Source organism: Staurois parvus, unplaced genomic scaffold (genome assembly GCF_062004578.1).
Source record: "Staurois parvus isolate SC_StPar_1 unplaced genomic scaffold, SC_StPar_1.0 ptg002438l, whole genome shotgun sequence".
Lineage (NCBI taxonomy): Eukaryota > Metazoa > Chordata > Amphibia > Anura > Ranidae > Staurois > Staurois parvus.
In genome coordinates, this window is record NW_028320234.1 from 61,430 (window position 1) to 75,000 (window position 13,571).

At 43.9% G+C, this 13,571-nt stretch overlaps 1 protein-coding gene across 1 annotated transcript in view; it reads left to right on the forward strand.

Annotated features, from left to right (window-relative positions):
- LOC149430877 (P2Y purinoceptor 1-like) overlaps positions 1–13,571 on the forward strand; it is a 29,469-nt gene that overhangs the window by 921 nt on the left and 14,977 nt on the right. Inside the window, exon 2 of the mRNA XM_089665965.1 lies at positions 1,789–2,688. Within this exon, the coding sequence (XP_089522091.1) occupies positions 1,789–2,688 (900 nt within the window). The remainder of the gene's footprint in view (positions 1–1,788; positions 2,689–13,571) is intronic.

Sequence of the window (13,571 nt, forward strand, 5' to 3'; positions counted from 1 at the left end):
GGTTGCTCACCAAGCACTGGGTAAAAATGAGGTCCTTGACCTGACGGGGGGTGGGTTGTTAATCGAGCAGTAGACAGAAGCGAGGTCCCTGACCTGGTTGGGGATGGGTTTGTGAACAAGCAGTGGGTAAAATTGAAGTCCTTGACCTGACAGGGTGGGTTGGTGACCAAGCACTGAGTAAAAATGAGGTCCTTGACCTGACTGGGAGTAAGTTGGTGACAAAGCAGTAGGCAAAAGCGAGGTCCCTGACCTGGTTGGGGGTGGGTTGGTGGCCAAGCAGTGGGAAAAGTGAGGTCGTTAACCTGGTCAGGAGTGAGTTGGAGGTCAAGCAGTGGATAAATGTTAGGTCCTTGACCTGACTAGGTGTGGGTTGTGGAACAAGCAGTAGTCAAATGCAATGTCCCCGTACTGGATGGGGGTGGGTTGGTGAACAAGCAGTGGATAAAAGTGAGATCTTTGACCTGACTGGGGGTTGGTGACCAAGCAGTGGGAAAGAGCGAGCTCCTTATTCTGTCTGGGAGTGAGCTGGAGACCAAGCATTGAATAAAAGTTAGGTCCTTGACCTGGCTAGGGGTGGGTTGCTGACCAAGCAGTGGGTAAACGTGAGGTCCTAGACCTTACTGGGGGTGGGTTGGTGAGAATGCAGTGGGCAAAAGTGAGGTCCTTGTCCTTACTGGGGGTGGGTTGGTGAGCATGCAGTGGGCAAAACTGAGGTTTTTACCCTGGCTGGGACTGGGTAGGAGACCAAGCAATGGACAAAAGTGAGACGGTGGGGGGTAAGTTGGTGACGAAATAATAGTAGTAGTAGGTTCTTGACCTGACTAGGGAAGGGTTAGTGACCAAGCAGTGGGTAGAAGTGAGGTCCTTGATTTGACTGGGGGTAACCAAGCAGTAGGCAAAAGTGAGGTTCTTGACCTGACCGGGGAAGGGTTGGTGACCAAACACTGGGTAGAAGTGAGGTCCTCAACCTGGCTGGATGTAGGTTGGAGATGAAGCAGTGGCCAAAACTTAGGTCCTTCACCTGGCTGAAGGTGGGTTGGTGACCAAGCAGTGGGCAAAAGCGAGGTCCTTAACCTGGTCCCCAATACTTGCAGATATAAGTTACAAATTTTGGTAACACAGGATACATATACATTTGTCTGGAGTTCATATTTAATCACAAGTAGAAAAAAAAGACTAGTCTTGCTTTTATGATCTACTAGTTATGAATGTAGGAGTCACTAAATTCTCACACTTTGCCGCATCCCGAAAACCCAGACCCAAGGACAAGCACTATGCATATGACAGATTCACTTGAGCTCCAATGAGTCGCTTGCATCTATCATCCATCCTTTGACCTTGTTGACCAACAGAAGCATAAAGTCAATTTTTACCCAGGCTTCGCTCCAGAACACCTCCAAGCCACCTAACTGCCAACTTGGTCCATAAACTGGTATTTGGTTTTATGGTCTGGTATTCCTGCCAACTGAGGTTTCTCTTACTTGGACAAAGTATGTGTTTTCATGCTGAAGAACCCATAGTCCACCAAACTCAGATGCCCATCTCCTCCCTTTTGGCCCCATCTGTTACTACAGATATAAGATCTGTGTTGGGACATCTGTAGTGGAGGAGAGAAAGCTGGGATAACAATTTGGAGCTAGCTACCGATTGATCATTATGATGGCTTCTTGTATAGGTAAGCTTTGATATACCAAAAGCTTTGGGTTTTAGATTTTGTTCAAGAACATTTTATTCAAAGAGTTACTGGTTGACCCAAATGACGGTTCTTTTTTTTTTTTCTTCTTTCAGAGTGTGGAAGATGACTTTTGTGAGAAAACCGGCACCTTCCTTGGGACTATCCAGAGAATTATCTTCCCCATCACTTTCCTCTTCATCCTTTTGGTGGGATTGTCCCTGAACCTCGCTGTCATGTGGATCTTGGTAGCTCGGATCAAACGTTGGAACAGAAGTACCATCTTCCTCTTCAACCTGGTCCTAGCTGATGTCACTTGGATCCTTTGCCTCCCTTGCTTGATATACTACCACTTCAACCATCTCCACTGGATCTTCGGCGATGCCGCCTGTAAAATATCCAGGACCATTTATCACATCTGCTATTACTGCAGTATCTATTTTGTTACCTGCTTAAGCATAGATCGTTATTTAGCCATCGTGCATCCTCTCAGGTCTTTGAGGATCCTCAAGAAGCGCCAGTCCTTGCTTATCTGTTTGACCATTTGGATGGCGACATCTATCAGCAGCTTGCCTGTAACCTTCTTGGCTGGAACCCAAGTCTGTGAGAACAATAAAACAATCTGCTCCCTCTACGTGTTCTCCAGTAAGACCCACATCACGTTACCGTACTCTTTAATTTCAACTGCCGTTGGGTGTCTGCTACCCTTCGCTTCCCTATGCTACTGCTACTGTAGCAGCGTAGGTGAACTAAGACGGGTTGAATTGCAAAGACTAAAGAAAAGAAGTCTATTGACCAAACTCATGTGCTCGGCGTTGGTCATTTTTGGTCTTCTCTACCTGCCTTATCATGCCTCCAGGAACTCCTGCATAGTTTTGAGGGTGTTTATGCAAAACAAGCCAGTGGTCATCGAGAGGGCGGACGCTCTGTTCTTCGTAGAGATGGCCGTGTGCAGCCTGAATACCTGTATCAATCCTCTCTTCTGTTTTCTTGCTGGAGGGGACTTTCGGGAACAAGTCTGTCGAATAGTAAACTCCATCCCGCCTTTCAAAAAATGGAGGGTTAGGAGCAGGAGAACTGTTTGCCCAATATAAAACTTTTTTTGGCAAGACCAGACACTGCAGGGTAAAGCAAACGGCGTGCTGTGTTTGGGCTTGCCAGACGATGAAATGTTCTATTTCCACCAGAAAGGGACTGTTTTGGAGCTAGACGCTGATATTTGGGGTTTCGTCAATGTAGTAGAAAGAGCTCAGGCTTAACTGGTATTGGCAGTGGTGAACCATGCATGAGACATGGACACCCAGGAACTTTTCAGGCAGGTTTGTTCTGCAAGGCAGAAGACAAGCCATTCAATGCAGGAGGCTTTTTTACAGCAAGTCCATAGCAGAAATCAAACAAAACATCGGCTGGCCCAAGCCGCTGACTAGACTCATGTTAGTTCCTGGCTAAAAGGATGTCCTCCTTATGGGTTCCCCAAAGCAAACAGGTAGCACGTGAACTTTTTTAGTGTTCTGTCAATAGTCAGACGTTTCATCCAGCACCAAGCTCTGTAAGTGGAGAATGAGAGAGAGCATGTAGCATCAGTCAGCTCACATATATAAAGGCCTGAGGACAGTTGACTAGTTAGTAAGGCCTGGCTAACGGGGAAAAACGAGGACTTAGGGCTGAAGGCTTGACCCCAACCAAAGCTCCACAAAGCCTCAGGACTCAAATACTCAGTCAGAACTTAAGTTATAAGGAAGCCAGGGGCGTACTGACCATTTGGAAGCTCGGGCACTGCCCGAGGGCACGGTGTCAGTAGGGGGCCCCATGAGATGCCCCTGGTACCTTTTTCATAGGCTTTTTTGAGTTTGGGCAAGGACACAAGGGCCCCATGATCCCCTATTGCCTGGGGGCCCCATGAATTGTCAGTCCACCCCTGAAGGAAACAACAAGGTTTGTTTCCTCCATGCCGGACAGAAACCCTGGAAACCTTCACCCTCATCATTTACGTTATTGTCAACTGTCAAGTCCCCATGCCAATCTCCATAATGGAATTTCTCAGAGGCATCAGTCAGCTCACATATATAAAGGCCTTGGCTAGTGTACTAGTTAGTGAGGCCTGGCTAACGGGAAAAATGTGGAATTAGGGCTGGAGGCTTGACCCCAACCAAAGCTCTACGAAGCCTCAGGACTCAAAGACTCAGATCAGAACTTAAGTTCTAAGAAAACAAGGTTTGTTTCCTCCATGCCGGACAGAGACCCTGGAAACCTTCACCCTCATCAACTACATTGTTGTCAGCTGTCAAGTCCCCATGCTGATCTCCATAATGGAATTTCTCAGAGGCATCAGTCAGCTCACATATATAAAGGCCTTGGCTAGTGTACTAGTTAGTGAGGCCTGGCTAATGGGAAAAATGTGGACTTAGGGCTGGAGGCTTGACCCCAACCAAAGCTCTACGAAGCCTCAGGACTCAAAAACTCAGTCAGAACTTAAGTTCTAAGGAAACAACAAGGTTTGTTTCCTCCATGCCGGACAGAGAACCTGGAAACCCTCACCCTCATCATCTACATTGTTGTCAGCTGTCAAGTCTCCATGCCGATCTCCATAATGGAATTTCTCAGAGGGACAAAATGGTACGGACGGCAATAAAAACATCGGAAAAGTTCCAACCCTTCCTTGTGCTACTAAAAAGGTGTTTTTGTTTTTGCCCATGTCCCCATTAGAGAGATTTCCCATCACTATAATAAACTTCCATTTTTGGTTTGTAGTATAGAAATTTATTGGAGACTAAAACAGCAACTGAACACAACACGAGGGAACCTCGACCACACAGCTAAACTATCTCTTGAAACCTGTAGAAGTTATCTCTTCATAGCCATTTGGGTTAATGGGGATAAGCAGAGTGATTCTGGCAAAATTATTTTCACCATTTGTGACATTTTTGTAATTCTCACAGAGAAAAATTTGCTTTTTTTTTGTTAAATTAAAATGGTTTTTTTGGGGGGAGGGGGTGTATTTAAGGCAGTTTGTTTTATTTCATTTGGGATTTCTTCTGTGTTTTATCCTTTTTTTGTATACATTTTTAGGTGTCTCCTGTCTTTTTGTAATTTTTAATTAATTTTATTTTTTTCCTTTCTGTAAAAAAATTAAAGTAATGGGACAGATGAGGCAATTTTTGCATAGAACAGGTCCAGGAGAAAAGGAGCTTTTGTAACTATCAGGAGCCATTTATAAAAAAAAAAACAAGTGACTGGAGACATATGACTTCTGTTGCAACTCTTGGGAGACAGCAATAGAAAGAATAAAAATAATAGAAAAATAAAATTAATAATTATAATAATAATAAAATAAAAAAAAAATTGATTATAAACCACCATAATTTTGGAGACATATGACTTCTGTTGCAACTCTCAGGAGACAGCAATAGAAAGAATAAAAATAATAGACAAATAAAATAAATAAATAATAATCATAAAATAAAAAGAATATAAACCACCATAGTTTTGGAGACATATGATTTCCGTTGCAACTCTCGGAAGACAGCAATAGAAAGAATAAAAATAATAGAAAAATAAATAATAATAAAATAAAAAAATAGAATATAAACCACCATAGTTTTGGAAACATATGATTTCCGTTGAAACTCCCGGGAGACAGCAATAGAAAGAATAAAAATAATAGACAAATAAAATAAATAAATAATAATCCTAAAATAAAAAGAATATAAACCACCATAGTTTTGGAGACATATGACTTTCGCTGCAAATCTAGGGAGACAGCAATAGAAAGAATAAAAATAATAGAAACATAATAATATTAATAATAAAATAAAAAAATAGAATATAAACCACCATAGTTTTAGAGACATATGATTTCCGTTGAAACTCCCGGGAGACAGCAATAGAAAGAATAAAAATAATAGGAATGTAAAATAAATAAATAATAATAAAATAACAAAATAGAAGATAAACCACCATAGTTCTGCCTTTTTCCCAATGACTCCGTATTGGCAACATTTTTCATTAGATAATCTGCAAATTTTCTCCAACTTTCAGTTTTGCTGATTCCTATTGGTTTGATGCATCAGAATTCCTGCCTCCCTTTTGCTGTTTATTGACTTCCTAAAAACAATTACTACTCATATCAAGATTATCCTGTTTTTTAGATGTCAGTCTCAAAGAATGACACCTGGATTCTGAAATTTTTATACTTTTTTTTTTTTTCTTTTTGTTTTAATGGATTCCATGTACCACTATCAGTACCATTTACTTTCCCAGTAGCAGGCAGCTGTACTCTGCTTACTACAAAAAAAAAATAGAACTGTTAATATTTCTTATTTTATAACCAGGAAAATGAGGTTTGCAATTTTTCATACTTGCCTTGCTTCTGCTGTTGGAATTCAGATTCAAAATACTTCATTAATCCCAAAGGGAACTTTATCAAAATACAATTATACTCCGCGAAGTACAAAGCAAAACGCAATAACAAACATAACATGAATCACCAATATGAACGAATTCATATACTGTATATGAATTGAAATAAATACGAATTAAAAAACGAAATCAAATACTATACTATAATAACCCCGCCACCCTATTAAAACACTGCATTGAATTAATAACACTGATAGAACCCAAAAAAAAAAAATTAAATAAAATTTTAAAAAAATTAAAACGAAAAAAATATATATATCTGTGTGTATGTATGTATATCTTTATTTATATATATATATATATATATGTGTGTATATATGTGTAATGATCTCTAATTTTAATTTAAAATTTTTAAAATTTAAATTTTTGTAGTTTTTATTTTTCTATTATATATATATATATATATATATATATATATATATATATATATATATATATATATATATATATATAAAATAGAAAAATAAAAACTACAAAAATTTAAATTTTAAAAATTTTAAATTAAAATTAGAGATCATTACACATAAATTAACCAAATAATACAATCACACTTAAAAATCTGGTTCCCAAGTCCACGTTAAAACCTTCACATCCAGCACTCGCAGAGAAGAATTTTACATTCTGACTCACAATGCCTCCAATTCTACTAATTATTCTACTAATTTGTCATATTATCTGATTGCACGAATGATGGTGTAAATTTAATCATTTTTACATTAATTTACAATTTTCAAATTATGGATGACGCTAATCATTTCATTTTCCGAGTTCTGTTAATAATTACATTTTTCCATACCTTACTATACTTATTTATTCTCTGTATCAATCACAATTTGCAACATTATCACATTTCTATCTCATTATTCTTCTCTTTTCATTGTATCCTATATATTTTTTTTTTATTCTGTGAGATTTTATTCCTTTCTGTGAACATACTATCAATATTGTTTGTTGTATATTATGTATACGTGATTATTTCTTATTATATATTCTATTTTATTCTATTAAAATATTTCTTATGATATATTTTCTAATATAATACCATATCTATACTATGTGGTTGGAACATTCTAAAATACACCTTTTTAAATAAATACTTTTTTTTTTACGTTAGTTTTGTGCCAGCCTTTCTCAACCTTTTGTACCCCAGAGGCACCCCTAAAAGGATTTTCAGGTCTTGAGGAACCAGTACAATGGCAAAAACTTCCCTGACATTGGTGGTCAATGGAAAGAAAGGAACATGGTGGTGATGGTTGGAATTCCACCCTTACAGGGTGTCCTTCTACTGGTTTGGCCAATGGCATTTTTCCCTGGAATCGGGGGTGTATTTGTCGTGAGGCAAAGAAGGCATTTGCCTTAGGTGGCACCCCCCCCCCCCCCCCCCAGAAAAAGGGATGCTGGTGGATGAGGAGGCTCCTAGGGGCTCCAGGGCTGGGCAACAGTGAGACTCCAGGACGAGCTGTGATGGTGAGCCTCATTGTCTCTCTCCTGGTGGGGGGTGCAGGAGGTCGCAGTTGGGGGCGGCAGATTTTTTTGTGTTGCCCATGGCAGCCCAAAGCCTAAATACATCACCACCTGGAACTATTCAGACACCATCAAACAAAGGTTCAATCACCCACAGCTCAAGGAACCCATAGCAACCCCAAGAAGAACCCTAGGATTCCACAGGACCCTGGTTGAGAATGGGGTTGTTTTATAGCATCTTATCTCATCCCCGATGAAGGGGGAGTATTGAGTCCCCGAAACGTGTTGATCTCCTGTCATGTTCCATCAAGATTTACTCGACTCACATTGTAGCTGTGGTGCTCCAGTCTTTGTTCTGGAAATCTGGTCATTCACATTTTTTGGTTCCTGTCTCCCATATGGAAGAAAAATATATCTGAAATGCTACAATTTTGGCCGTATTCAATATATTTCAATTAAAAAAAAAATTATATATACATACAGTTGTGTTCAAAATAATAGCAGTGTGTTGAAAAAAGTGACTAAAGCTGAAAATCCTTCTAATAGCTTTTATTTCCATCCACACAAATGCATTGGGAACACGACACATTCTATTCCAAATCACAACAGGAAGAAAAATACATCAAATTTGTGTTGTTCCTCTAAAAAAAATGGAAGAAAAGTGAATATTAGACGGTTCAAAAAAAATGGCCGTGTTTGTATTCTTCTTCACAAACTCAAACATTCACTATATAACCTGAGAAATGTTTGAAGATTTTGCTTTCCTTTGAATGACTTCATGAATATTTGGTTGTAGTCGCACTGTTTCTGAGAACTGCTGTACATCTGTGTTGCATGGAGTCCCCCAACTTCTGGCCCCTGTGATCAGGTATTCCAGCCCAGGATGATTGGACGACATTCCACAGTTCTTCTCGATTTCTTGGTTTTGCCTCAGAAACGGCATTTTTGATGTCACCCCACAAGTTTTCTATTGGATGAAGATCCGGGGATTGGGCTGGCCACTCCTTAACGTCCATCTTGTTGGTCTGGAACCAAGATGTTGCATGTTTACTGGTGTGTTTGGGGTCGTTGTCTTGTTGGAACCCCCATTTCAAGGGCATTTGCTCTTCAGCATAAGGCAGCATGACCTCTTCAAGTATTCTGATGGATTCAAACTGATCCATGATCCCTGGTATGCGATAAATAGGCCCAACACCGTAGTATGAGAAACATCCCCATATCATGATGCTTGCACCACCATGCTTCACGGTCTTCACAGTGTACTGTGGCTTGAATTCAGTGTTTGGGGGTCGTCTGACAAACTGTCTCCGCCCACTAAACCCAAAAACAACAATCTTACTTTCATCAGTCCACAAAATGTTGCGCCGTTTCTCTTTAGGCCAGTCAATGTGCTCTTTGGCAGATTGTAACCTCTTCAGCACACGTCTTTTTCCCAACAGTGGGACTTTGCGGGGGCTTCTTGCAGATAGCTTGGCTTCACATCGGCGTCTTCTAATTGTAACAGTCCTCACAGGGAACGTCACACCTTCTTTCATCTTCCTGGAGCTGATTGTTGGCTGAGTCCACGCCATGTTGGCTATTCTTCTATCCATTCCAATGGTAGTTTTTCGCTTTCTTCCGCGTCTTTCAGGTTTTGGTTGCCATTTTAAAGCATTTGCCATCATTTTAGCTGAGCAGCCGATCATTTTCTGCCCTTCTTTATATGTTTTCTCCTCTCCAATCAACTTTTTAATCGCGGTACGCTGTTCTTCTGAACAATGTCTGGAACGACCCATTTTCCTCAGAATTTCAGAGAGAAATGCACTGTAACCAGCATGTACAACATTTGCTGCCTTCCTTCCTTAAATAAGGGTACTGATGGGGACCCTGATGTGAGGGGGAATTCTGATGGGGGCCCTGATGTAAGGGGGGGGCTCTTGAGGGGATTCTGATGTAGAGGTGGGAACTGATGGGGACCCTGATGTAAGGGGGGGGCTCTTGAGGGGATTCTGATGTAGAGGTGGGCACTGATGAGGACCCTGATGTAAGGGGGAATTCTGAGGGGGACCCTGATGTAAAGGGGGGGCTCTTAAGGGGATTCAGATGTAGAGGTGGGCACTGATGGGGACCCTGATGTAAGGTGGGACTCTTAAGGAGATTCTGATGTAGAGGTGGGCACTAATGGGGACTCTGATGTAAGGGAGGGGGCTCTTAAGGGGATTCTGATGTAGAAGTGGGCACAGATAGGGACCCTGATGTAAGGGGGAATTCTGATGGGGGCCCTGATGTAATGGGGGGCTCTTAAGGGGATTCTGATGTAGAGGTGGGCACTGATGGGGACCCTGATGTAAGGGGGGGGCTCTTAAAGGGATTTTGATGTAGAGGTGGTCACTGATTTGGACCCTGATGTAAGGGGGGGCTCTTAAGGGGATTCTGATGTAGAGATGGGCACTGATGGGGACCCTGATGTAAGGGGGGAGGCTCTTAAGGGGATTCTGATGTAGAGGTGGGCACTGATGGGGACCCTGATGTAAGGGGGGGGCTCTTAAAGGTATTTTGATGTAGAGGTGGTCACTGATTTGGACCCTGATGTAAGGGGGGACTCTTAAGGGGAATCTAATGTTGAGGTGGGCACTGATAGGGATCCTGATGTAAGGGGGTATTCTGATGGGGTCCCTGATTTAAGGGGGGGGGGCTTTTAAGGAGATTCTGATGTAGAGGTGGGAACTGATGTGAAGGAGGACTCCTTTGTTCAGAAAACTATATTTCTTCAGCCTGTGAACATTTGTAAATACACCATGTGGCCCTCGTACTGAAAAGTGTGGAGACCCCTGATCTAGAGTGCCCCAGGAGCCCCAATCAAACTTGCTGCATGGCAGCGCCACCTTCTACATGGGCCAATAGCGAGACTCAGGAGGGAGCAAACCCCTTAGATGAGATTGGAATTCGCACATTGAGGGCCCTGGGTTCTGGGGCCCTCCAGGGCCCCCTCCACGTCTTTGTCATAAGATGCCTCCTCCACCCTCCCAGCGTCTATCCTCTGGGCTGAGATTGCAGTTCCACATTAAAGGAGCGGTCCGGGGAATCCTCGTCATAAGACGATGGCGATGAATAATTGATCTCAGCGCGTTGTTACAAATGATGAGCGCGTCTCGCAGACCTCGCCTTCCATCGCCCTTCGTATTCCGCGTGGCGTACTAATGGAAACTGGCAGAGGTCGGGGGAGGCGGCGGACGCACACAAACCTCGCATGTTTATCTGTCTTATCATTTCCTTCTCCATAACAGGACTAATTAATCACGTTGGGTTTATTTTTCCTTATCGGTTTTATAAACCGCCAAACGTAATTGAGGGAACGCGTGACACCTGTTTTGATGCTGGAAAAGGTCAAGCGGGAATCTCGTGAATCTGTTATGTTTCTATGGATCTGTTTATTCGAGGCGACACCGCTGGAGCAAAGACGAAAGTCGCCATCCTGGGGTGATGGGAAGGTGTCATATTTCCGGGGAGCGACACTATTACTTTTTTTTTTTTGTACCCTTGAATGACCTATTGTGTGTTTCTAGTTTATTACTGCGGCATTTGCATGAAATCACTTTTTAGTGGTTATTTGCACACCAGGCATTGCAGTGAGCGCTCTTGCTGAATGACTGCTGAGCAGGGGCGGACTCACCATTCGGAAACTCGGGCACTGCCCGAGGGCCCGGAGTCAGTAGGGGGCCCTATGAGATGCCCCTGGTACCTTTTTCATAGGATTTTTTGAGTTTGGGCAAGGACACAGGGGCCCCATGATCCCCTATTGCCCGGGGGCCCCATGTGTTGTCAGTCCGCCCCTGGTAGCCACCCCCACCTTCCATCATGGTTTAATATGGTGCACGTACGTATGTTCCACCTTCTCCCCAGACAAGAGAAAGCCAAGCTTCCAACATACTGGAATTTATCTACTTTTTTGTTTTTCCAAGTTTCTCCAAGGCTCGAGAGAATGATCGTTATTGTTCAGCTTCGAAACCCCTGCATGGAAACTTTGATTGGACCCCTGATGTAAGAGGGACTCTGATGAGGACCCTGCTATAAGGAGGAATTCTGAAGGGTGCCCTGATGTGAGGAGGACTTTATGGAGATCCTGATGTAAGGGGGGCTCTGATGGGGGACCATGATATCAGGGGGGCTCTGATGGTGACCTTGATGTAAGAGGGGGATCTGATGTAAGGGGGCTCTGATGGGAACCATGATGTAAGGGGGAACTCTTTTGGGGACCCTGACGATAAGGGGGCCCTGATGAGGAACCTGATGTATAGGGGGGGGCTTTGATGTAAGGGGGAACTCTGATGGTGACCCTGATGTAAGGGGGGCTCTGATGGGGACCATGATGTAAGAGGGCTCTGATGGGGACCGTGATGTAAGGGAGGCTCTGATGTCAGGAGGCTCTGATGGGGACCATGATGTAAGGTGGAACTCTGATGGTGACCCTGATGTAGGGGGGGCTCTGATGGGGACCGTGATGTAAGAGGGGGATCTGATGTAAGGGGGCTCTGATGGGAACCATGATGTAAGGGGGAACTCTTTTGGGGACCCTGACGATAAGGGGGCCCTGATGAGGAACCTGATGTATAGGGGGGCTTTGATGTAAGGGGGAACTCTGATGGTGACCCTGATGTAAGGGGGGGCTCTGATGGGGACCATGATGTAAGGGGGAACTCTGATGGCGATCCTGATGTAAGGGGGGCTCTGATGGGGACCGTGATGTAAGGGAGGCTCTGATGTCAGGGGGCTCTGATGGGGACCATGATGTAAGGTGGAACTCTGATGGTGACCCTGATGTAGGGGGGGCTCTGATGGGGACCGTGATGTAAGGGGGCTCTGATGGGGACCATGATGTAAGGGGGAACTCTGATGGTATCCCTGATGTAAGGGGGGCTCTGATGAGGATCATGATGTAAGGGAGAACTCTGATGATGACCCTGATATAAGGGAGGCTCTGATAGGGATCTTGATGTAAGGGATGCTCTGATGGGGACCTGGATGATAGGGGGGCTCTGATGGGGACTCTGATGTAAGTTGGGCTCTGATGGGGATCCTGATATAAGGGGGGCTCTGATGGGGATCTTGATGTAAGGGATGCTCTGATGGGGACCTGGATGATAGGGGGGCTCTGATGGGGACTCTGATGTAAGTTGGGCTCTGATGGGGATCCCGATGTGGAGGGGATCTTATGGGGTATATATACTATATACAGGAGTGGATTGCAGCTCAGGTATCTCCTATTTCTAGTGCAGTGACCAGACCCGGCTCTATAGCGTTTGCAGAGCAGAGTAGGGACTGGCCAGAGAAGGATTACTTGTACTTCAATGTAAATGAACTAAAACCCCCTATTTTTGTTGTCACACCGGCTTCTGATGGCCATTCCAAAACACATGACACAGACATCGTCTGCTGTTGTCACCATCAGGAAACCCGGCTGCAAAGAAGCTGCAGGAAATCAACAGCACTGAGATGGAACAAAGGATGTTAAAAACGTGACGTCCTCCAGCCAGGAAATTAAGTGGGCTCTAATGAATGAAAGGGGCGGGCCCAGGGACAGCGAGGCTGGGGAGGAAAGGGCTAGATGATGATGGATGTCCTCCAGCCAGGAAATGAGGCGGAGCTCTATCTGACTGTCTGCAGCTTCTAATGCGCATTGTGAGAAGCTCCCAGTGTGCAGTGACATCAGAGGAAGCCATTTCAGTCCAAGGGAGGCGCTGATACATCTGTGTAAGACTGAAGGGGAGGAGCCAATACACCTGTGCAAGACTGAAGGGGAGGAGCCGGTACACCTGTGCAAGACTGAAGGGGAGGAGCAGGTACACTTGTGCAAGACTGAAGGGGAGGAGCCGGTACACCTGTGGAAGACTGAAGGGGAGGAGCCAGTACACCTGTGCAAGACTGAAGGGGTGGAGCCGGTACACCTGTGCAAGGCTTAAAGGGAAGAGCCGGTACACCTGTGCAAGACTGAAGGGGAGGAGTCGGTACACCTGTGCAAGACTGAAGGGGAGGAGCT